Genomic DNA, 25,513 nt, shown 5'->3' with positions numbered 1-25,513 from the left:
TTCTGCAGTGTTTTGAGTACAATGTCAAATATAGAAGTAATGAATGTAATTAGTAAAAATGAGTAACTATCATGAAAAATCACTAAACTTTAAAAAATAGTAAATAAAAAAACATTGCACTTTTGTAAAATTGAATTTCTGGACTGTCTGTAATTTGACAGACAGCAAATAAACAAATTTTGTTTTACATGTCATTGTATGGCCATATATCTGATTTGTATATGAGATTAGGCTGCATGCTATTGTGAGTGCATGCTATTGTATATGTAATATTTTCAGTAATATTTTTAAAAGAAAGGAAATGTCTTGTTTCAATTAAGTATGGTGGGAAAAAGATTGACCAAGGCAACCAAACAAGCTAATTGTTTATTACTCAAACAACACTAAGCTAACGGATAATGACTCAAACTCTTTATCTAAATATATATATATATAAATCCACACCACCTTTAGGAACGTCACTGTGGAAATTTTGCATTGTAAATAACATGGTTGAGACTATGGAACTCTGACAGAGTTTGGAAGACTCTTGTGAATACATTGTTTATTTCCTGAATGATGCATTGTACTATGCTAGTTCAGCCACATGTTACTGTACGTCGGTGTTTGGGGAATGCACCCCTGTTGGTTTCTATCACCATATTATAATTTACATTATCTCTTTCATAATGTAATGCAATAATACCCTTAATGTATTATATCACAGCTAAATACACTTGTATGAAGGTCGACTTATTTTTTTTGGACTGCTTTAGCTCAATCTATTATTAGGGAAGCTTAGCAACTACACATTCCCTAAAGGACTAAACGAATGATAACTCAGTGTAACAATAATGATATTGTTCTAAATAAAGGAATAGCAGAGTCCTCACTACAGCTATAATGATAATGGCACAGAGAGGAGCGATATCACTGAAATCTCTTTAAAAATGATCTTTTCCCCACTGATCAATGATAAACACATTTAAAACTAATCAGAACCATCTTGCTTTAAAGGAACGCTCCATTTTATTTAGAAATAGCCTCATTTACAACTCCCCTAGAGTTTTACCATTTTTTAATCCATTTAGTTAATCTCCATGCCATGTGAGCACTTTTAGCTTAGCTTAGCATAAATCATTGAATCGGATTAGACCATTAGCATCTTGTTAAAAAAATTCAAGAAAGAGTTTTGATAATTTTTATTTAAAGTTTGACTCCTCTGGAGCTACATCTCAAGGTTGAGAAGTTGCTATTTTCTAGGTTGATATGTCTTAAATAAGGAACTTTAGTGCCATACCATGGCTGCAGCAGGTGCAGTGATATTACACAGTGCTATTACCTTGTAACCTTGCTGGGGACTATTTTCAGGCGAGGCACCAAAGTTCTTTATCAAAGCCATAAGCCTATACAGTATTGGGGTTTTAGAAATGTTTGGGTGCTGTAAACAGTTTTTAAAAATGTCATATTGGTTTCCATTACACTTATTGGGCTCTATTTTGACGATCCATTCGCAAAGTCCAAAGTGCAGGGCGCAAACGCATTAAGGGCGTGTCAGAATCCACTTTTGCTATTTTAAGGATGGAAAAATCCACTTTGTGCTGTGGCGCATGGTCTAACAGGGTTGAGCTTATTTTCTTAATGAGTTAAAGGTGTGTTTTGAGAATAAACCCATCAGAGTCTCATCTCCCATTCCCTTTAAGAGTCAGTTGCGTCGCGCCATGGTGCATTTGCTATTTATATGGCGGACTTTGTAAGTGGAAAAACTGAACACTTCACTTGAGAGAAAACAGTTAAACAGAGCATCTACAGCGCGAGAATGAGAGATAAGCCTTCTCAATGTTTATTTTCACTTTCACTCTCGTGGATAAGGAAACGTGTTGTACGCAAAGATATCTATTAGCCTATACATAATTCATTTTCTGTTTCAAAACTATTTCTAAATTCAGTTCTAATTTCCAGCAAACGAATAAATGAACAATAATAAAGAAGTGTGGTCAAAAAACTTTGTTCTATCTAAAAACACATGCTATGCCCCATATGGTCTAAAACCTGACAGGTGTTAAGCTTGTTTTTAATAAAACAAATATAAATATGCATATAATGAATAATAATGGTAATAATGATAACTTTATACTAAAGCAAATTGTTATGCATAAACTGAAAAAGCCCCCTGAGATGAAGAAGGAAAGAAAGCTGTGGTTTTTATATTTATGTAGGCTAGAAAAAAATTAATTTTTGTAATATTTTAATCCTTTAATTATTTTTCATTTGTAAAGATATTTGCATATTGCTGTACACCCTGTGTGTATTAAGCAATGTGTAAGCGCGGCGCACAACTAACGCGCTCTGCGCTGGACTATAGACCAGATTTGATCTGGTCTATTGAACAGTCTATTTAAGTTCCTCAAAATAGCATCGCACCAGCGACGCGCCTCAACATGCCTCCTTTTTTAGACCAGAATGCCTATGGGCACACATATGAGCGCAAATGCATTTGCTATTTAAACAGTGTGGCGCAAAACGTTGCGCCGGGCTGAAACTAGCAAACAACAATTGCGCCGCGCCTTGCGCCGGGTGAATGATAGGGCCCATTAAGCAGGCACTGGGATATTTTGCCTACTTTAGAAACAGGCCTTACCTCCACCTTCAATTGGTGACAGTATAGTGATTTGGTTAACCTTGTCTTCTGTCCCTCAGGATGCCAGGAAAGCATGTGGAGACTCCACACTTACACAGGTGAGATGAAATTAGATGTACGTGTAATCCTCCAGAGGTCTGTGGCATTGCACTCATGTTGTGTTTGTGCGTGTGGTAGATAACAGCAGGTCTGGACCCAGTGGGGAGGATACAGATGAGGACCAGGCGCACACTGCGGGGCCATTTGGCGAAAATCTACGCCATGCACTGGGGCTCAGACTCCAGGTACGTCTGTCCGCTGTATTCTCATATCTCCTGGCTCAGCTCACTCACACACCTGGCACCAAAGTCAAACAAATATGTAAAAGTAGCAGAAGAGCATGATTCAGTGGCTCGTGACTTTTTATTTTGCACATGTTGTTGGCACAGTAGGTAATGCAATGAACAGGACACACTGACCTGCAAACTATCTTTGTTAGCTAATCATCTAAGCCCACACTACAGTCATAACTGAAATGACTTTCTTTAAAGACTTTGTTTTTGTGTCTGTGTGGAACAGTGCATGTTCAGTTGATTTTCATGATTGACATGAAAATGTGTATAGCTGCGTCCCAAATCGCATGCTTATGCACTATTCTACGCTATTTTGAAGTATAAATAGTGTACGAAGTGCATTCACACTGAAACCTCAAAAAAATTATAAGTGCACTTTAATTACCAGGATGATGCACTCAATCAGCCGATAAAATGAAGTGTGGAATGATGGACACTTCCCACACACAACGACCGCAGCTTTGCACACGTAGCGGAAGGGGCGGAGCTAAAACACATGTTGGATTACTTTATTTATTTTGTATGGTGAAAGAAAAATTTTCCTACGAGAGTGATTATAGCGCCTCCCGATGGTGAATACGGTTAAACTTATGGCAGGTATTATTTGATAGTTTGGTCATTTATTTCACTGATTTGCCAACAGTCATCAGGGAAACGGTTTGAACTTCCGCTTAGTAAAAAACATTAGTGCTCCATTTGGGACGACACTACCTACATATACTATGCTGTTGAGTGTGTAAGTGCATAAGTACATATTGCATAGTGTGCCATTTGAGACGCAGCTTATGTCTACAATGAATGTTAAAGATGTATACTTTAATAATAGTAAGCAAAATAAATGTACTTAACCTCAGGTCATCCATGATGGAGAACATTAAAGGAACATTTAAGAATATCTTCAGCTGAAACTGTGGTTCTTGGTGATACATAAATTGGAAGTCAACAGTTACTGACCTGAAGAACCTAAAGAGCCTGTACAAACAAAACAAAATGAATCCCCTTGGCTCCTGATGATATTTTAGAAATCTGCAATAGTTTTCCTGTCACATAATGACATAAAATAAAATCACATTTGATAGTACAATAGCTTGAGTTTTGTCATTTATCTTCATGTACAAATACAGTACCATCTGCAAAAATTTGTTAGAGCCCAAACATTTGTAGATCAAAGTAACTACAAGTACTGAATTACAACCTCACCACGGTAGTAAAAAAAAGCCTAACTTTATGTTTTTGTGACATTTGTCATTAAAAACAATAACCTAAAACAGATAGTTCACCCAAAAATCAACGTTTACTCACAGTTTGCTCGCCCTCAAGCGGTTTCAAATATTTATTAGCTTTCTTATTCCGAAAAGAAGATATTTTGAAGAATGTTACTTCATGTTGAAATGTAATAAAGTTAAATACTATTGAAGTGACTGGTTACTGGATTTAACCCTTATTCTGAAAAGAAGATATTTTGAAGAATGTTCCTACACAGTGAAATGTAATAAAATCAAATACTATGTAAGTCAGTGGCTACTGGTTTTCAACATTGTGTGTTCAACAGAGGAAACTCAAACATGTTTGTGACAAGGGTGAGTCCAGAATTTTCAGGGTCAACTATCCCTTTACAAAATGTATTTCAATTACAAATGCACATCTATGATGACCTATTACAATAAACAGTACAAAACTATTTTAATATTCATTCATTCATTTCTTTTCGGCTTGGTCCCTTTATTAATCTGGGGTCACCACAGCGAAGTTAACCGCCAACTTATCCAGCATATGTTTTACACAGCGGATACCCTTCTAGCCACAACCCAGCTCTGGGAAACACCCATACACTTTTGCATTCACACACATACACACTATGGAGTAATTATGGAGTAATGGAGAAATTTTGTTTAGTATTATTCAATTCACCTATAGCGCATGTCTTTGGACTTATGGGGGAAACCGGAGCACCTGAAGGAAACCCATATGAACACGGTGAGAACATGCAAACTCCACACAGAAATACCAACTGACCCAGCCGAGGCTCGAACCAGCGACCTTCTTGATGTGAGGCGACAGCACTACCCACCGCACCATCTATTTTAATATGTTTAGTATAATAACATTTAAAATTAATAGTCCTATATGAATGAATCAGAATATACATTTATATATTCCCAGCAGTCTCTGGTATTTGATGATCACACTAAGCCATATCACATCCTCAGCAACTGTTAGTGTAGAATAAAAAAATAAATAAATACTGAACAACTGGTTTTATATATTTGTCAAAACTTGACAAGTAATCAACGTTATGTCCTGCCACTGACCATTTTTCCAGTTGTATTTTGTCTGTAACTAATCCATAACAATACATGTCTGTTTTCTTTTCCTCTCCTCAGGCTTCTTGTTAGTGCCTCACAGGATGGAAAACTCATCATCTGGGACAGTTATACTACAAACAAGGTCAGTAGCTCCATCAGTGTGTTACACATAATACAGTTGGGTACTTCAATAAAGTAATTTATTATTTATTACTAAATATACCTTTAACTTTTTATTTACATTACTTTATAATTACTTTGTCTGAAAAGTAACTTAACTATTCAATAAACAAATGAACTCATTTGTATTGACTCTAGAATTTAATTGAATTGGCTCAATAACACTTTAAACGCTAGAACACTAGAAACGTTAAACATGTGTATCAAAACAAAATCTTTCAAAGTAATATTGACACCATATTTCATACGTCAATGTGTAATTTCTACTATCGGCCGATATGTGGAATTTAAATATCAGCATACATCTTTCCATGTAGAGAGGTTTTCCACATCCTGCATTTATACTTTGCCTTTTAGAAAAGCCAGCCAGCTGTGAACCCAGCACCTGACAGACAGTAAAATAACCAATCCTCATTCAATTTCTAACATGACCCTATGTTGTGTTACAATAACACTCCAGTATCTTATTCATATATACTGCGAAACGTCAGAGCTATAGTTAGCGTCCATCATGTGGGGTAATATTTGGTGTAATCTACCATTTCATACACCGTGTGTTCCTTGTTTTATGTAATGCTACTTATATGTTGATAACCAAACATACGTCTTTAGTCTTGTATTACACTTTATTTACTTTATTATATTGTGTGATTAGTTATATTATTATTATTATTATTATTATTTAAACAACCAGTTGCTCTTTAAACTATATTTGTACATAAATTACATGAAATGACACATTCTGTTTTTAATATTAGTTATGAATCTGACTAATAAATAATTATGAAATTATCCTTCATTAAGCAGCAGTAATTATTTGAGTTTTAAAGGTGCAGTAAGTAAGTTTGACACCCAGTGGTTGAACTAGGTATTACACTCCTGGATTAAAACAAATGCAAGCGCAGGTTGCCAGATTGAGGACCAACATTAGTGAGTCTGAGGATCGAGCCTAAAGGCTGATTTAAGTCGTGAAAAGCAACAGCACCTGATAGAAGGAATATTTACCATATTAAAAGGACATTTCGTCCCAACCAACACACTGAATTGATATTTTAGAAACGGCTTCTATATCTTGCAACTGAACAACAGAAAACTGACAATGATCAGCTCAGGTACACCTCATGTGCTTTACTCAGTGTTAAATGCTAATAATGTGAGTTTGAATGCCATTTTACTGACATTTTAATACACACAGCACCCTTAACTAAAATGTATTTAATTGATGTTTTGATAACTTATGCTTAAGAAATGTTCAATTAGTTAGAAAAAGTTTCTGCATGTATTACACATGTATGCATAATTGACTGTACACGTATTATATCACATATCGTCCAATTTGAAAATTGATTTCTCAATATCAGCATCAGCATAATTAATTTAAGATACCTTATTGGTCCACCATTGCCGGTAACCATTGACTTCCATAATATTTGTTTTTCCTACTATGGAGGTAAGTGGTTATCGGCTTTCAACATTTTCACATCTTACTTAGTGTTCAACAGAAAAAAATAAACTCATAAAGGTTTGGAAGCACTTGAGGAAGAATAATGTGTGAATAAAATACATGTGTTGCTGAAATTTTCCTTTAAATGCATTCAACACAGTAAAACCATCAGGTCAAATCCAGTTATTCTTCCTAACACATATTAAGTTATATATTAATATACAGTATTCCAGCCATTATCTCATGTTTAACGATCTGTTTGAACCTTTTGCATGTGCAATATTCCAAACTTCAGATTCATGCCATCCCGCTGCGGTCCTCATGGGTGATGACATGTGCGTATGCGCCGTCCGGGAACTTTGTGGCCTGTGGTGGACTGGACAACATTTGCTCCATATACAGCCTGAAGACAAGAGAGGGCAATGTGAGAGTGAGCCGAGAGCTGCCCGGACACACAGGTTTGACAACACACACCTACTAAATAAACAGTAAATCCGGGTCATAAGACATTAATCGCTAATTTTAACCGAAACGCTTATCTTTGACCATAACAGCTTAATAGATTAGTTTGTAAATATTTATGGGCATATTTCAATAATGTTGGCAGCAGTGTTGGGTAAGTTACTTCAAAAAATGTATTAATTACTAGTTACATCATTAAAATTGTATTTAGGTTACTTTTATAATTGCTTTGTCTGAAAAGTAACTTTAATTACTTGACCTTATGCTACCTAAAATCTCCATAAATCAGATAATAAACCTTTTTAATGGGGTATATGCAAACAGACTTTTCATTTCAGCCAGCCAGCCTCAGCACTTCTGGTGAACTCACTTTCCATTATAAAATTGACATGTTTAAAGTCTAATTTCTTTTAAAATCAGCGATCTTCACTGCCAGATAGATATAAAGTGGGTCTCGGACCAGATAAGAAGCACTGCATTCAATTCCATTTCCCCTACGATGTCATTAAAATATTATTTTTGATGAAATTATTATTATTTTACTCCAGTATTTTCATTGGAGTTTCTGCGCTTGCCTGCTACTCCTGACGGTGCTTTCCTCTTATTATACACTTCAACGACTAAATGAATGCTGAAGTCTACCAAACCAAGGACTATAGAACACACAAGACATGCTACTCGTATCATTTTAAATGGGGAAAAGTGTAACAGTCAATATGGTGAATGAAGCCCCGCCTACTAGTACAAGAGCCAATCATCGATTGCTATAGACTGATGATTCTCCAGGGGAGGGGCTCGGACCAGATGTGAGTTTCTACAGATTTTGTGTGATTCGGACGTTTAAAACCGAAACTAAAGAGACGGTTGTTGCTTATTTTTATTGATGTTTCCAAATACAAAACTTCAACTTCAAACAGAATGCCCGAACATAAAGACCACGAGACGTTTCAAAGATGACCGCCGAGTGAAATCACTTCTTTTAAAGCAACTTTGATTCAACTGAATGTATTTTAATGAGATTACAACACCGATGCTGCAAAAGGAACCTTATGAAATTGAAAATAGTCACATTAAGCTTTCACCAGAAGTTTATCATGGCTGAAAAACACTAGCACACTTATCAAAAGTAATCGCTTAATTGACTTTTTCAGTGGATAATCATTTAATTACAATAACTAATTCTTTTGTAACTGATTACACCCAACACTGGTTGGTAGTAATCTGATGTATTGCTTATGGGTGTTAAGATGTTTCTTTACCCTCATGCAGTTTAAGCGTGTGACTTCCTGTCTGTTCATTTCCTAGGTTACCTTTCCTGTTGCCGTTTCATAGATGACAATCAGATTATCACCAGTTCAGGAGACACAACCTGGTGTGTTCAGTAATATGAAACTACACTGTCATTTACTACATATAGGACACTATACTACTGTGGTTCTTCACTGGTTTTGCTTCAGGGCTCAGATCTGTGGCATCGAAACATGGTGCTAAAATAGCTTATTGTCTGTGTATATAGGGACGTTGTAAAGAAAAATGTCATCAGAATAAAACAAAACATATAGTTTAGTGCTGGGCTAAGATTAATCACGTCCAAAATAAAAGTTTGTTTTGACATAATATATGTGTGTGTGTTATATATATTTATTATGTATATGTGATACACACACACACACATACATATGAACAAAAATATACAAAGTCATTTTGTTATATAGATATTTAAATTTATACCTAATATGTGTACATATATACATATATATTTTATATCTAAATATAAATAAAGATTTCTCAAATATATGCATGTGTGTATTTAAATATACATAATAAATACACACAGTACACACACTCAAATTATGTCAAAACAAACTTTTATTTTGGATAAGATTAATTGCGATTCATTTAATTAATCAATTAATTAATTAATAAATGACATAACTATGGTCTCTTCATTTTTACCATAGCTGTATACAGTGCTCAGCATAACTGAGTACACCCCATTTTGAAAAGGAATATTTTTCTCCATTTCTCAGTGAATAGAAGCAATGTATTGTGGTGCATTTAAACAAAAATTATTAAACAGATATATTTATTTAAATTAATATTATTAAAATAATATTTTAGTCACCTAACATGTTTAGAAATTGAAAGATAATACAATAAAATCCAAGCAAAATATTGCAAAAATAAATTACAACCTACAAAAATAACTGAAAACTAAATTTTCTCTTCTCTTGATTTTTCCTCTTTTTTAAAATTTGTATTTAATATTTTCCTGTAACATAATTTTGCCTGTACAAGTTTTTAGACCACTATTGTTAGTTATTTTATCTCCAGATTTGGCTTTAGTACTGACTAATCTAATGTATATGCACAAATATAATATTGTATAGCTCCCTATTAAAAATATGGATTTAAAAGAGAGATTTGTGAGGGCTGTACTTATATATGTTAATTTTTGTTAACATTAATCTGCATTTATAAATACTCTTAACATTTTTTAAACAACTAATGACCAATTCATATTAATCTCAGAGACTGCAATTCAATTATAAAGCATTATATAACATTATAAAGTGCATCTCATTTCCAGTAGTCACAAGACAGATTACAAGACTGATAAGAAACCTCTAAAAATCCTCTAAAATTTAGTTGGAAAAGTTGTTTTGATGTGGAATGACAGATCAACTAGCAAAAAAATGTCACATGGTATTGCCAAATCGCATTTTTTCAATACAAATAAGTATGAAAGCCACTGTGTAAAATGATCATGTTGTATTTTATAGTTATTATATACTAACAGGAGTAGAAACTGTTTTATAATTAAGTGTAGATATTAATTTAATTTTCCATTTGCATATATTCACATACAGTATATTTGTCAGATTACAGTATGTATTATATATACTTATAAAGGTTTCATTAAAAAAGGATTTTTAGATGGTTGTTTCAGTCTGTTAGTTTTAAGAATATCTATTAGCTCGTGTGCTCCAAAACAGTGACAAAATGTATGTTTAGGAGACATAAACCTGATATAAACATCCAAAGCTTGCAGTTTGTCACTTCCGCCTGATTGGATCAACAAATTTTTTTCACGTCATCCCATACTGTTGTTTATCTTCAAATCTTGACCAATCAAATGCTCTCTAGTATCTGATTTGCATTTCATTTGATGCGCTTGAGCTGTAATAAAACAAAACGCTATTGGCTGGTCTTTTAAAGGGGAGGAGCTAATCTATGTCCCGCCCTCTTTTCAATTTTCAGTTCATGGAATAGAAAATGCACATTTGAAAGTACTTTAAAACGACCCTGAGAATAATAGTGAGGAGATCCTTAAGAAAACTGTATTTATAATCGAGTTAAAAGGAGGTACAATTTTTAGTAAACAATGTTTAATTAAAAAGTCAAATAAACTGTGCTGTCTGATGTTCCTAAAACATTCTAAACTGTGACTTTAAAGTCGAATATGACCGTAATAATAAGAATAATACCAAACAAAACAATGAAGCATTGAGAGGCGCAGAAGCTGCTCATTCAATTTCAGTTACAGCTTCTTCCAAATGTTTCTTTTAGGCTTGGGCAGGGCTGTGCGTTTTACCATTGTTTTGCTGTGTTTTTTCCCCAGTGCTCTGTGGGACATTGAGACGGGTCAGCAGACCACGCTGTTCTCTGGTCACAGTGGAGATGTGATGAGTCTCTCGCTTGCGCCAGACTCTCGAACCTTCATCTCGGGGGCCTGCGATGCCTCTATTAAACTCTGGGACATCAGAGACAGCATGTGCAGACAGACCTTCACCGGCCACGAGTCCGACATCAACGCCGCCTGCGTGAGTAAAACACAAAACATTCTGAGTATGCACATTTTTTCTTACGCCCCATGATGCTTTGCAGGATTTATGGAAGTGGCCCTTCTTAAACTGTAAACAATGAGTAAAGTGCTTAAAATAAAACTGGCTACAATAAGGTGACATTTTTCTCCTCGGTTCATCCATTAAATATCAAAAGGCTCTTTATTACAGGTAATAACTTTCAGCAGACCATGAAAATCTGTATAATATAGTTCAGTACATGAACAAGACATACCGTGGGGCTTATCTCGTTCTCATGTAGTTTCCATGAGTGGAAAATCCCAGTGAAAAACAGGCCAGTCAGACAAAAACAAAGACTGTGGAGATTCACACCGAATCATTAATATTCACACCACAGGCAGCGATTGACTGGCCACTAGTGAGGTTAGGTTACAACAATGTATATTATTATATTTATTACAAATTCTGGGTTATGGGGATTTAATTTATAGATCAGCTTCAAAAACTCTCCTTCACAAACTGGATGTCATTTACCATGCAGCAATTCGCGTTGTTACTGGTGCGCCATTTAATACTCATTTAATACATGTAATACTCAACTGTATTCTTTACTGAATTGATTTACTATGACCTTTTATGTGAAGCTGCTTTGCCACAATCTACATTGTAAAAGCGCTATACAAATAAAGGTGAATTGAATTGGCCTTCTCTTCAATCTGTCGACAAATTCATTGGTTTCTGTTCATTTACTAAATTATTATTGGAATAACTCCACTATATTTACAGTCGCTTCTTAACATTTAGGAAACACGTCGGAATCTGCGCTCTAGTAGTTTTATTAACTTTTGCATACGCAAATTTCGCACTTCATTTGGTCACTACTCATTTCAGTTTTCTGCCACTGATGCATGGAATCAATCATCTGCAGCAGACCTTAAATCCCAACACAATCTTCATTCACAACTATCATCCTTTCAAAATTATTCTAGTCATTAGTACAAGATTACTGTGAATGTTTTTAGTTTGTCCTTGGTTTATATGTTATTATCTGCATTTGTGAAATTCTTATTGTATTGTGTCCGGGCTGCTTTGTACTGTATCTGCTTTTTTGTGTTGCCTCTTGGCCAGGTCGTCATTGACTTACCTGGTTAAGTAAAGGTTAATATTATTTTTCACTTTTTATTAAGTTTATCTAAGCTTATCTATGTGGGACTCTTATTTTGGAAACGGGAGAGGCAGGGAGACTAAAAAGAAACAGATTAGTGAAGCAGGCAGCCATGCTTCTCATCTGTTTAAAGCTTGTCAGAACATAAAACGTGGGAAAGATAGATTAAACATTTATTTAGTGGCACCCTTTAGACGCATGAGCATTATTTAAACATCTATTCTAAGTGTATATTGTGAAATTTCCAGCATAATTACATTGATAGTGAGGGAACAGACATGTATAAACAGCTAAAATTAGTCCTAAATGGATGTTCATGCATCGTGTCATATCTCTCAGCTCTTACTGTGATTTTTCTTGAGCAAAAGTATGCCAATTAACATTATTAAACTCATTTCATGCGGACGCTGATATTCCTACCCGTTTCATATATGTTAAAGCTTCAAAATACAACTCCAAAAACATCTCTGTCAGCCCCTTTTGTTGAGTATAATTATCATTTAGCCTTTTTTTCACCAAATACTGTAGTGTACAGAGTATTAGAGCAAAGCTCGTTAATATTCATGACCATTCCAAATATGGTCAAAATCAAGCTTTTCCTTCCAGGGTTCATTTCTCTGCTTTTAAATGAGCAAATATCACAGTTTTTGGAGATTTTTTTGCACTTACTTAAGCTACATACCTACTATGTAGATATCTGAGAACAATTTAACATTTTGAATCAATACAAGATATGGGAGCTTTAAAACACAGCTAAATTACATACGCATTTATCAAATAAATATTACTGTACTGTAGGGATTTCAACAAAGGGAAAATTCTAAAGGAACAAAACACAGTGAACTTAAAAGTGGACACAGATATGCTTATAATACCAATGTTAAGTTAAAATACCACTAAGCACCTAGTGCATCTATGTGTATATTCATTTTCACTGTGTATGTGGATTATTTTGTAGTGCAAGTTCATTATTCAAAATGATTTGTTCCAGTTCTTTTAAACAGACATTTTCCAAACCAGAAGTGCAACTCCTAAATGAAAACACATTAGACCATATCTGTGGGGAGATCAAATTTATATAAACTTGCCTTTTTCTCTCGTTCATCTCCCAGTTCTTCCCTAGTGGCAGCGCTTTTGCGACGGGTTCGGATGACGCCACCTGCAGGCTGTTTGACTTGCGTGCGGATCAGGAGCTGTGCTTGTACTCTCACGATAATATCATCTGTGGCATCACCTCTGTGGCCTTCTCTCGCTCCGGACGCCTGCTGCTCGCCGGATACGATGACTTCAACTGCAACATCTGGGATGCCATGAAGGGAGACCGAGCAGGTAAACATACTGGTGGGTTTTCTTGTGTGACAGTACAGTAACTCTATCAGATATTTGTCAGTTGTGAGGTTCTGGATTATTCGTAGTGTAGGATCTGGGAGGTTTACTGAGGGAAGGATTCGCCCTTTCATAATTTATAGTTTTATACTGCATTTTAGGGCAGAACAATAGACAATTGAGCATCGATATCGCAATGTGTGTATCTGTAATAGTCACATTGTAGGATTCGATTATTTCTTAAAAGATTCAAAGAAAAAATGATATTATTTATTATTTGTCTTATATTATTGTATTCAGGGTCATTCACATTTTTACTACAAAGTTTCCAGGACTTTTCCAGGATTTCAAGTCAATTTTCATGACCTAATCTTTTATATAATATCTACGTATATGTGTTAAATCATAAGAAAAACAATGCACGTTTAAATTTATTACAGCATATCATAAAACACGCACTGTGAGAGCATGTTTTTGGCCAAGAAGAGAAAAGTAAAAATAACTAACATCAATTCCAGTATACAAATATTTGTCACACTAATTTTAGATAATGTTAATAGTTTGTTAAACTAGTTTTTTTTAAAACTACTTCGATTGTAAAGCCGCAATCACACTGCACTTTTTGCTCCATAGACTTCCATTCATAGGCATGCGAATGCGGCAGACCGGAGACGCAAGCAGGTGCAACAAGTTTCGCATTTCGCTGCATTCGAAAGTTCAAGCTTGGTGAATTCTTACCTGCGAAATCACATTATAGACCAATAGATTGCATTAGACCAATAGAAGATAATTTAAAATATGGAGCAATCGCTCACTTTTATTAATGTCTAATCATATTGTTTAACCCAGCCCCTTTTTGCAGCATCGTACGACAGAAGTTCGCAAGCACAGGCTGTAGTGTGACCGCAGCTTAAGTCTCTTTGGACAAAAGCATCTGCTAAATGACTAAATGTAAACGTAATTTCCATGACTTTTCCAAGCCTCGTGGGTTTTTCTGTTTTTCCAAAACTTTTCCAGGCCTGGAAAATGCCATGTTAAAATTCCATGACTTTTCCAGGTTTTCCATGACCGTATCAACCCTGTGTATACAACAATTGTTTATACAATGATGACCAAGATATTTTTACGTTTGATAGTTCAGTTTTTGAATACTGTTAGGCCAGATAACCATAACATACTGTTTATTTAACGTTCATTCATACGCTGTCGTATTTATATATACTTAATTTATTAGCTTTTGTGCAGATTTAAGGCATAGAAAAAGACTTGATTAAACTAGTCGATCTAAATGAAGGAAATCTTTCCAAATAGAGCTATTTAAGTCATCGGGTGAAATTATATTCAAATCGCAGTATTTATCACAGCAAAACAAAATATCGCAATGTTAGGTTTATACCATACCTGTCAACCCTCCTGTTTCTCCTGGGATTGTTCCGTATTTTAAAATTCCCTCCCGCTATCATCCCGTAAAGGTATTTTCCCATATTTCTCACGTATTTTGAATCTTTCTATGAAGAGTGGCAATAAATGTTAAAGAGCTGAACCTCCCTGTATGTAACCCATACCGCTGATCCACCAGGGGACACCCTTTGCTCTTAAATGTGAATCTGTTCTGTGCTTTCATTTTATTTAGGCATGAAAACACTTTGAAATTAATATAAAAATGGCAGATTCCTTTCTATTACAGGCGGCGTTGCCCCTCCTGTGCAATCGTCAAAACATGTAGCAGTGCGTGACTGTCAGACACTCTCAATATTAAGACACTGTTTCCCAAACTATTAATATTAATAATAATAATAATAACGATAATATCCAAACATGTCAATCTTGGTGGGTTTTCTTTTAAATACAGCAAATTTTGTCTTAAATGAGCATTAAAAGTTAGGCAAGTTATCAAATGCTTTCATTTCATCTGTGCATTTTTAAAGTGACACCTCTGTTATTTACATTTTTAAAATTCCCCTATTTTCACATCCCAATGTTGACAGATATGATTTATACGCAGTAAAAAAAGTAATGACAAAAAGTCAAGACAATAACCGTTTTTATGTTGCTTTATCTTTTATTAATTAATCAAGCTTTAACTACATTTCTTCAAGTTATGCAAAGTTTAATTTAATATTTTTAGTTTGATTGTTGTAAGTTGAGATGACTAGAAAAGTTCATTTGATGCAGCATTATTTTTTAAACGGTGTGGTATTACTTGCTGTATTAAATTCAGAATCGAAAGTCTTGTGTTTAAGTCATGACATGTAACATGGACTAAAAAATATGCATCATTGGCTTTAATTAAAGTATCTTAATATCCTAAAATCAACATATTTTTAGCTTGATATGTAAAGTAAATGAAATTTAATATTGTGTTCTGAGGAATTAAACAAGATACGGTGCATTTCTATTCAAAACATTATCTGATGCTAATATGGCATGACAACCATTTTTTCGGTTTGAGATAAGTTTTTTTTAGAGCCAATTAGCAGATATTTGTACATGTTAATTATAAACTCCAGAAAAATGCTCATGAATGTTATAGACATTCATACTATAGAAACTTTTTCTCAACCAATAAATCAGCAAATTAGCAGGATACATTTTTATGCAAACGTTTGGCCACCCCTGATAATTTTCAGAATTGCAAGCCATAGCCTGCTGGCCTTTCAAATCAGCAAATTCATTCGGATATATTTTATACCCTATAGAAAAAGCAACATTTCAGCTCTGACATAACATTTATTTAATCAACAGATGCAATGAAATTTAAGTCTTAACAAACACAGACTTCAATATTTTGAACAACCTTTTAAATTCTCCCAGAATTTATGCAAAAGGCATTTTAGACCAGTCTTTCTTGCAAAATTTTCAAATCAATCCAATGATGTTTAAGTCTGGGGACTGGGAAAGGTACTTCACCGTGATCTTCTCTTTTAAAGAAAGAGCACATAACTATGCAGCCACAGAGGGGTGTCCAAAGTTTTGCATAAAACTGTACCTGAAAGATCAAGAGACACCAAAGACTGATTCACAAGAATAAATAACTTATTAAAATATGTGAAAGTAGGTACCCGTAGTTAATTTTAACTAATCATATTTTACAGTATAACTCTTTTTACTAGGGATGCTCCAATCAGTATTTTTATAGGCGATATCGAGTACCGATTTCTTATCATGGTGATCAGTCGATATCGAGTACCGATTCTGATGCTTTAAGCCTTTTATAGCTTTGTCATTGCATATGATACATTTTTTCCTCTAAGTATAATAGGCCTACTGAAGAGGAGATTTCTCCTTAACTAAAGAGATTAAATGAGGGATGTTGCATATGATCGTTTCTTATGACCATTTAGAGTGGACATATTATGGTCAGAAGCAGGAAACAAGTCTATAAACTACTGTTTATTGCAATAAGTATTTTATAAGTTAAAAATACATATTTTTACGTTTTTTTATTCCCCTAATATTTCCAGCCAGATTTTAATGAACTTGCAATATTGTCAAAAACATAGAACTTTCAGTTTTTATATGTAAAAAGGTCTAAACACATGTAAGGCCATTCCCAAATTTTGCTCATCTCCAACTATTGATAGCAGCAGAATGACCGCAGCTCCAGAGAGCCCCACAGCAGCTTGATAGGTCGACATGCTGATCTGTTTAATCTAACAACTGTAATGCTTAGAACATCACTGTGCCTCTCGCGATCTGTTCTCTTGCTTATTCACTCTCATCACCCTGATTTCTGGGGTATTTTATCAAATTTGCAAGCGTCACAGAGCCACTATGAATATGCGGGGGACTGGCGGAGCTTCTGGGAGAGATCATAAGGTTGGACCTCTGCTTGTAAACTCATCACTTGCGATTGGTTCGGCCAGATCAATGAGTACCGATCGAGTCTTTAAATGTGATTATCGGCTGATATCGATCTCCTGCTGATCGATCGGACCATCCCTAATTTTTACTGTCTCCATTATCAACTAAATTCAGCGTTGGTAAACAATTAAAAAAATCTTGACCCCCAAAATGTGAATGGTGTGTGTACAGACCCCACAGCATCTGTTGTTTCCATGGGTTATGATGGATGTTCTCTACTTTTATTCTGGCCCAGTGTAAACTGTCCTTTGTCCTGGTCTCTTAACAGGAGTGCTGGCTGGCCATGACAATCGTGTGAGCTGTCTGGGAGTAACAGATGATGGCATGGCCGTGTGCACAGGATCCTGGGACAGTTTCCTGAAGATCTGGAACTGACCACACACACACAGTACACATAATTCACTCAACACACACACTGTATGTACTTTACACTCACCTACACAGACACACACACATGCCTGAATACAAACTGTACATACTAATATAAATAAGGCAACTAGGTAAGCATTTACACCAATCTTTTCAGTGCCACATCGCTCCATATGTACAGTGCCCTCCACTAATATCAGCATCTTTTATAAATATGAACAAAGAAGGCTGAGAGGGGGGAAAAATGCTCAGAATATTAACAAAAATAAATAAATAAAAGACACTCGAGTTTTCTAATAGTTTGAGACATTGGTTGTATTCCACTCCAATATTAGACGCGCACTTGTAAATTTCCCTTCCCTTGTTCCCTCAAGGGAATACCAAGGCCATTTTAAAGTGCGTTCCACTCATAGACTGTAAAAGATATGGACGAAGTATCTGTGACATCACCCATAGGTTTCTGAAGAGCGCAAATGAAGCTACAAGTAGGCATGGGCAGCTGTCGCAGTGAGACTTAGCTGTCACTCAGGTTGCCACGCCCTTAATTAAGCAGACTTAATAGAACTTAATAAAAATGAAACTGATGAGCTATAAAAAAAATTCACCCCCTCACAGTTGTCATGAAGGGTAACATTAGCTTTATGCACCAAACCCATGTTTTGTACCAGGCTGTAAACATGTATTTATTCGCTGTAAAACTGGCCAATTGGCCATTGCAGTCAGAAAACAGCTGGAGTTCCTGGTGCCAGTCTCCAAAGGAGAGTCGATGAATTGCAGTTTTAGTTACTTCCGTATTGGCTTCCCGAGGGAGAGTGGGAGGTTGCTGCTTGGTACCAAGTGAATGAGGGAAGCTTACCTGGACATACCCTTGATCGCTTAATATCAACAGATTTTGCTTCATATATTCACTCCTGCACCAGAATCCAATGCAATTGTGTCACAGCAGTGTAGTTCCCAAGTGCTCATGGCTCTAGGGCATTTCATTTAAACCCATTCAGATGTTAGCCTGCAGTGGACGCTTTTGTAACATAATCAATGATGTACATCCAATGGAACGAGACGGAGGGAAGTTAGCGAGTGAAGGGTATATCAAATTGGACTGGAACTTGGGATGGGATAGACATGCAATCTCATCCAGACTGATTCAGAACACTTCCAAATGACTGGAATTGCTAAATTATCACCCTGAGGGTAGCCATTTTGAAGGTTTTTAGCTCTTTTCTCATAGCTTCTTCCCATTTCGAGTAACTCAAGCTCTGTTCTTTGCGGTCATCCATTGTTATCAATGACTGATTGAGTTTGGCTTTGCGTTTCTTCATATTTCCATCATAAGACGATAAAATAACATTTTTACAGCCGCATTTGTTCATAATTACAAAAGGGGTCAATATTTGCGAAGGGCACCGTATACAATCACACTGTAGGTAGTTTTGGACCACGAGTATAAAACAGGAATGTTTACAGACACCTTCCCCCCTCATGTAAGCTTTGCCAGACCTCCACTTACTAAGAGACACCGGTGGATTTGGGGATGTGCGTTGAGCGAGTCTTATTCGAGAGTACGATCCCAAAGCTCCCAAGTGGTGAGAGTTGATCCATTTTTTTTTATTTTGAACTTTGTCATTGTCTCCTGTATTCAAACATAAGCCTGAAGTATCGATGAGCATGTAGAGCTGGACAGATGAAGACCCAAGACTAATGTCCTAGATTACACTTTATGTAGTCCATGTTTTTATAGATGCGTTTGTTGGCATATTCCAGTATACAAGTAAATATATGATGTTCTTGTCTTTTAGGTTTTGGTTCACTTGACATTTTTAAACAACACTTATTTTATTCATGTTTTCCTGTGTGCCGCACCCCAAGGAGAATAAAGAAAACTAAAACATTGTGCCACTAATTAAGTGACTTTTTTGTGTTCATTTTGATAACTGGCTTGCAGAGTAAGTTTTGGGTTTACAAAAGCGAACAAATCCAACCTGGTTAAGATCAGGTTAAGTGGTTTAACTTTGGACTGCATGCAATTGAACATGCAGCAAACAGCCAATCGCAAGACAGATCAGAGAGTCAGTTTGATTCATTACAAATGTAGGTTCACAAACAGCACAAAAGTCTTTTTAAAAGCTAAATTTAAATAGATTTAATTAATTAAATTTGATTAAATTAGATGTAGTAATTTAAAGAGCCCCTATTTTGAGTTTTTAAAAATGACCTTCCATGTAGTGCAGTGGTCACCAATTTTTTTCCTGGAGGGCCGGTGTCCTGCAGATTTTAGCTCTAACCCTGATCAAACACACCTGAACAAGGTAATCAAGGTGTACTTGAAACATCCAGGCAGGTGTGTTGAGGCAACTTGGAGCTAAACCCTGCAGGGACACCGGCCCTCCAGGACCGAGATTGGTGACCCCTGATGTAGTGTGTAACAGCTCTAAGTGAAGTGAAATATCCAGCTACGGCTTAAATCTGAAAGTGCGTTGTGTTTAAAACTATTGATTCATCTATAAAAGAGTCAACTCAGAGTGGTTCGAATGATTCGCCGCGGTAACGAGTCTTTAGCCGTGACGGCGATATGGAACTCAAGCCCCGCCCATTTGTTGAGTGTGCACACCCAGGAAAATTTAACCCCCCGGCCCTGCCCACAAACACTATTGACCTTATTCTTCAATGTGGAAGTGCGCTCATTTTTGCGATTGTTTTAGAACTTTCGATTCAGTAAGAAATTACTAGGAATAAACGTCAGAAAACGGTCAAACTACTTGCTCTACAAACAAGTGTTTGCATGACTATACAGATAAAATAGAATAATATAATAAGAAAATATCAGTTTGCAACATCAAGCAGCAAAACAAGTGTTTTTTTATGTCTAAAAATGAATGGAAGTAAATGATACCGGAAGCCTCGACCCAAAAAGATTCAAATGGCTTCGCCCACTCAAACGTGGAGAATAAAGCCTGGTTTATACATCTGCATCAAGTGATTGGTGCATTTGTACTTCTGCGTGCCATTTCTGTTGCTCTGCAATAGCACTTCCGAAACGCTAGCTGACAGTAGGTGTTTTATCTTCCTCTGTGTTGAGTTTCTTCACTGGTGTTTTGTTTTTTCTGAACGCTGCCTTAAATGTACAGGTGGCTCAGACTCACTCATTTTGAGGTGGGAACTGATGGACGTGGAACAACTTTAATCATAAGGTAAACACAAAACAACAGTCTCCATCCAGAGCTCCTTCACCAGACTCCACACTTGTGAACACTCGCTCCATCTGGCTCGCGCGTCTCTCGCTCACACTCGTCAGCGCTACTAAGCCGACCAATCACAGAGCTTGCGCTACGTGTTGTTTCGACATGGTTACGTTTTTTGAGAGGTGCACCTCAGCATTGGCCACGGCGAAGGCTATGCGTTGACGCACAGTCTGCACCCTTGCATATGCGTGTATGCAGCAGTATAAATCGGCCTTAAGGTGAATAGATCGAAGAAGAAGACAAACACTGTAGCCCCAGACTTGTGCTGTGTTGATGAGTGCTTAAGCAATCTACATGCTTACAACAGGGGATTCGTCGGCTGTTCGTTAAAGGAAGGATGAGGAAGGACTATTGATGTATGGGACTTTGTCAGAGCTCGACAGGAACATTAAAGTACACAGTTCATGGATCAGTTCTTTCCTCCATTTCACAAGTGTAAGTGCGATTAAAATGGTTGCCTCCTTGTTTTCTGTAGCTTGCAAAATATGTATTTAATTGTGTTACTTGAAACTGCTTGTACTGTATCTGGTTTAACCCTTTATTTTCACATATCGCATCTAAAACCACGTTGAAAACGCAACATGTGCCGCCTTCTTTACCGGTTTAAATGCGTTTGTGAGCTCGCGATCCTCTGTCATTTTGTGTTTTTATGACCGCCATCAGCTGTTCCTACACACGTGCGGCAGTTAGGTTTCAAAATAGTTCAGCTTTTGCCACTGTGTGGATTAATACTGAATGTGTGTCGTTGTTTTCACTTAAGGTTAAGAATAGAGTAATATGCTGGTGATTAACTGCATTGCTTTAATGCACTTCTGCATTGGGTTCACACATACACTCTGCACTCTGACTACTTCAACAATGTTGATAAGCCGTGGTGGGCGTTTCTCTTTGTCTCACACTGGACACAGTCGACCAATCACGATAGACTGGGTCATCGGACCAATCAGCGCAGATTAGCCTTACACAAAGGAGGTGTTTGGGAACAAATGAATCACTGAACAACTCATATGGGAGTCATTGGGATTAAAAATAAATGCATATTATAAGAAAATAAAAATGTTTTTTGACCTTGCATCCACATAAGACTGTTGTTGGAGACCTTTAAAACCAAAATATGACTTTTTAATGCATAATAGGGGTTCTTTAAAACTAATTTAAATGTTGATTTTAACTTTAAGCTGTTTTTAATATCGACAATCTGAATAGATTACAAATAATTATCACTGATTAAATATGAATAACTTATATAACAGCAAAAACGGCAATTTTGACTCTAAAAAGCTTTTAGTTTCAGAAAAAGACACACAGGGTCTTGAATGCTTTCTTGTATCAGATATGTATGACACTTTACTCACAGCTGATTGGTCCAGTTTTGGTTTGCAGTTGTAGGGTAGCAGTGTAGTCTAAGTTACCATGGCAACAAAACCAAAATCAACTCACCTTCTTAAGCCTAAAAACCCAACCCGGCTTTTTGCAACAGTCCTTTGGCCTTAGTAGTGTTTGTCAGTTAATATCCCCTGTGGGTCCTGAAACATGATTGATTATACAAAATTGTCATAAAAAAGGAAGCAGTTTGGTAACCATACAGTGAAACAAAGAAACCAGACAAGTAACATGATCAACTTTAAAAAGCTGTAAAAGCAAAACCACACAGCAGAACACCGAACACACTGAACAAATGAGTATATGTGAGCTATATATTTGCCTTGAGAATCAGTAAAGTTCAGTTGAATCAGAAACTTGAGTGGTTACTGGTTATTTCATAGACATTACTCAAAAAGACAGAATATATACACTATAGAAAGCTATTCGATATTTTACTATAAAAAGGCGAGTAAACCAGTTAAATTGACTTAACATTTAGTGCAAAAGTATTTTATATAGAGATATTTTCAAGAATAGATCAAGAATAATTTGATGACATTAAAATACTCTTATTTTAGGATCACAGTGCAGCATCAAAACACTACTTCATTTTCATTTGAAACCTTTATACACGATCTATCAAGCCACTAGATTTCAACCATCTGTCAGTTACATTGCAAGTATATTCGATTTTTATCTGATCGCTTATTCTTTTAGGAAGTATAGGTCAGAGTATGTGGTTTCACTTTCGCATAAATATACTGTATATGTGTTGTGCTGAATGCTGGCAGCTCCTAATACTGATATTTTTTGCTAAAAAGGAGAGAATGCTGGCATGTATTTTAAATATTAGCCTGTGTCATTAAATTACTTTAAACATTTTTATGCTAAACATATTAATGCACTAAACATTTCTCATTTATTTCAAATATATTTAGGATCCTAAAATGATCCTCTGTGCACTGTCAGTGTAATGATGACACTGTGGTGTAACACAATCTGCAAAAACATCACCCTGAATGATGAAGTTTCTACTTCTGCTTATATTGCAGGCAAGCCTTCTGCCTGTATCAGTCAATTTACCAGTAAACTTGGTCAGGTTTTTGACATTTCACCAAATGACATGTGATTTTATAACTTACCATGAAAGGATAAAAATGTTGGACATTACAGAGCACTGAACTCACTTTGCTGGAGACAGACCGTTGAATCAGTTTCAGATGATTTCAGACTGGGATTTTGATCCTGTTACAACCTGTAACACACTGCATTAAAGTCCTCTACTTATTCAAGTACTTAAGGGCACAATACACATGATTGCTTTGCTTAAAATATCCCAAAACCACAAAAACAGTGATATATATTTTTCTGACTTGTGTACTTACAGTTTATGACTCCAAATGTTTTGAAGAATGTTAAAATCCAGAGAAATAAGTGATCATAACTATAGTGACAAACCGGTTCTTGTGTGGCCATGCTAATGACGTCACACAGCCTTGATTTTATAAACAGAAACACCAAAGACACTTTAATATGTTGAGTGTTTTATTAACCTGCAAAGTGCAGCATTATAACAGAGCCCTAAAATCTATTTAAATCGATAAATCAGCACTGCTTCTTCCCCACGTGATCATGCGTGAAACAACCGGAAGCAATAGACTGTGGCATAAAGGAAGCTCTGGTGCTTTCATGCTGCGTCACACTCACCTCTCATCATCAATTGCTCCAGCAGATTTGTTGCGATTCGACACTTTGCTTCATATTACCATTACAATAAAGTTTAAATACTTTAGCTTAATCCATGAATGTGATTTTTTCAGGAGTCCCATGCCTGTACAGCATATATTAATAACAGTTCAACATTTACTAATTCATTAATGTACTCTACTAACAATTAACAACCATTTTCAATAACTAAAGGGAATGATGAATAAATACTGCGATGTCTGTTTATTTTTTGTGTATGTGTTACCCTTAATTACACCCTTAGCTAAAACGTCAAAGTAGATGCACTCAATAACATATTTCTTTGTACACGCACAGGCCACTTTTTTAGGCACACCTTACTAGTATCGGGTTGGACCCCCTTTTGCATTCAGATCTGCCTTAATCCTTTATGGCATAGATTCAACAAGGTACTGGAAATATTCCTCAGAGATTTTGCTCCACATTGACATGATAGCATTACGCAGTTGCAGCAGATTTGTTGGCTGCACATCCGTGATGCGAATCTCCTGTTCCACCACATCCCAAAGGTGCTCTATTGGATTGAGCTTTGGTGACTGTGGAGGCCATTTGAGTACAGTGAACTCATTTTCATGTTCAAGAAACCAGTCTGAGGTGATTCACACTTTATGACATGGTGTGTTGTCCTGCTGGAAGTAGCCATCAGAAGATGGGTACACTGTGGTCATAAAGGGATGGACATGGTCAGCAACAATACTCAGGTAGGCTGTGACATTGACACGATGCTCAATTGGTACTAATGGGCGCAAAGTGCCAAGAAAATATCCCCCACATTATTACCCCACCACCAGCCTGAACTGTTGATAAAAGGCAGGATGGATCCATGCTTTCATGTTGTTGATGCCAAATTCTGACCCTACCATCTGAATGTCACAGCGGAAATGGAGACTCATCAGACCAGGCAACGTTTTTCCAATCTTCAATTGTCCAATTCTGGTGAGCCTGTGTGAATTGTAGCCTCAGTTTCCTGTTCTTAGCTGACAGGAGTGGCACCCGGTGTGGTCTTCTGCTGCTGTAACCCATCCGCCTCAAGGTTGGACGTGTTGTGTGTTCAGAGATGCGCTTCTGCATACCTCAGTTGTATCGAGTGGTTATTTGAGTTACTGTTGACTTTCTATCAGCTGGAACCAGTCTAGCCATTCTCCTCTGACCTCAACAAGGCATTTGCACCCACAGAACTGCCGCACACTGGATATTTTCTCTTTTTCTGACCATTCTCTGTAAACCCTAGAGATGGTTGTGTGTGAAAATCCCAGTAGATCAGCAGTTTCTGAGATACTCAGACCAGC

At 36.3% G+C, this 25,513-nt stretch overlaps 1 protein-coding gene and 1 long non-coding RNA gene across 3 annotated transcripts in view; one reads left to right on the top strand and one right to left on the bottom strand.

The window, feature by feature from the left end:
• gnb2 (guanine nucleotide binding protein (G protein), beta polypeptide 2) overlaps positions 1-19,774 on the top strand; it is a 40,169-nt gene extending 20,395 nt beyond the window's left edge. Inside the window, exons 3-10 of one of the 2 annotated variants that reach the window (XM_056458324.1) lie at positions 2,680-2,718; positions 2,798-2,904; positions 5,337-5,400; positions 7,178-7,340; positions 8,650-8,716; positions 10,967-11,168; positions 13,428-13,656; positions 17,774-19,774. In XM_056458324.1, coding sequence (XP_056314299.1) covers positions 2,680-2,718; positions 2,798-2,904; positions 5,337-5,400; positions 7,178-7,340; positions 8,650-8,716; positions 10,967-11,168; positions 13,428-13,656; positions 17,774-17,880 — 978 coding nt within the window. In that variant the 3' untranslated portion in view covers positions 17,881-19,774. The remainder of the gene's footprint in view (positions 1-2,679; positions 2,719-2,797; positions 2,905-5,336; positions 5,401-7,177; positions 7,341-8,649; positions 8,717-10,966; positions 11,169-13,427; positions 13,657-17,773) is intronic. The other variant, XM_056458325.1, reaches the window with a different exon arrangement.
• Positions 19,775-22,478: 2,704 nt separating this feature from the next.
• Positions 22,479-24,723, bottom strand: LOC130228570 (uncharacterized). The gene is made up of 3 exons (XR_008837780.1): positions 23,864-24,723; positions 23,666-23,743; positions 22,479-22,639 (listed from the first exon to the last, which is right to left on the bottom strand). It is a non-coding gene; the product is annotated as an uncharacterized LOC130228570 (long non-coding RNA).
• Positions 24,724-25,513: the final 790 nt, after the last annotated feature.

The sequence above is a fragment of the Danio aesculapii genome, chromosome 5 (assembly GCF_903798145.1).
Source record: "Danio aesculapii chromosome 5, fDanAes4.1, whole genome shotgun sequence".
NCBI classification, from domain to species: domain Eukaryota; kingdom Metazoa; phylum Chordata; class Actinopteri; order Cypriniformes; family Danionidae; genus Danio; species Danio aesculapii.
Note: the sequence above shows the minus strand (reverse complement) of the source record. Positions and strands in the feature narration are given on the sequence as shown.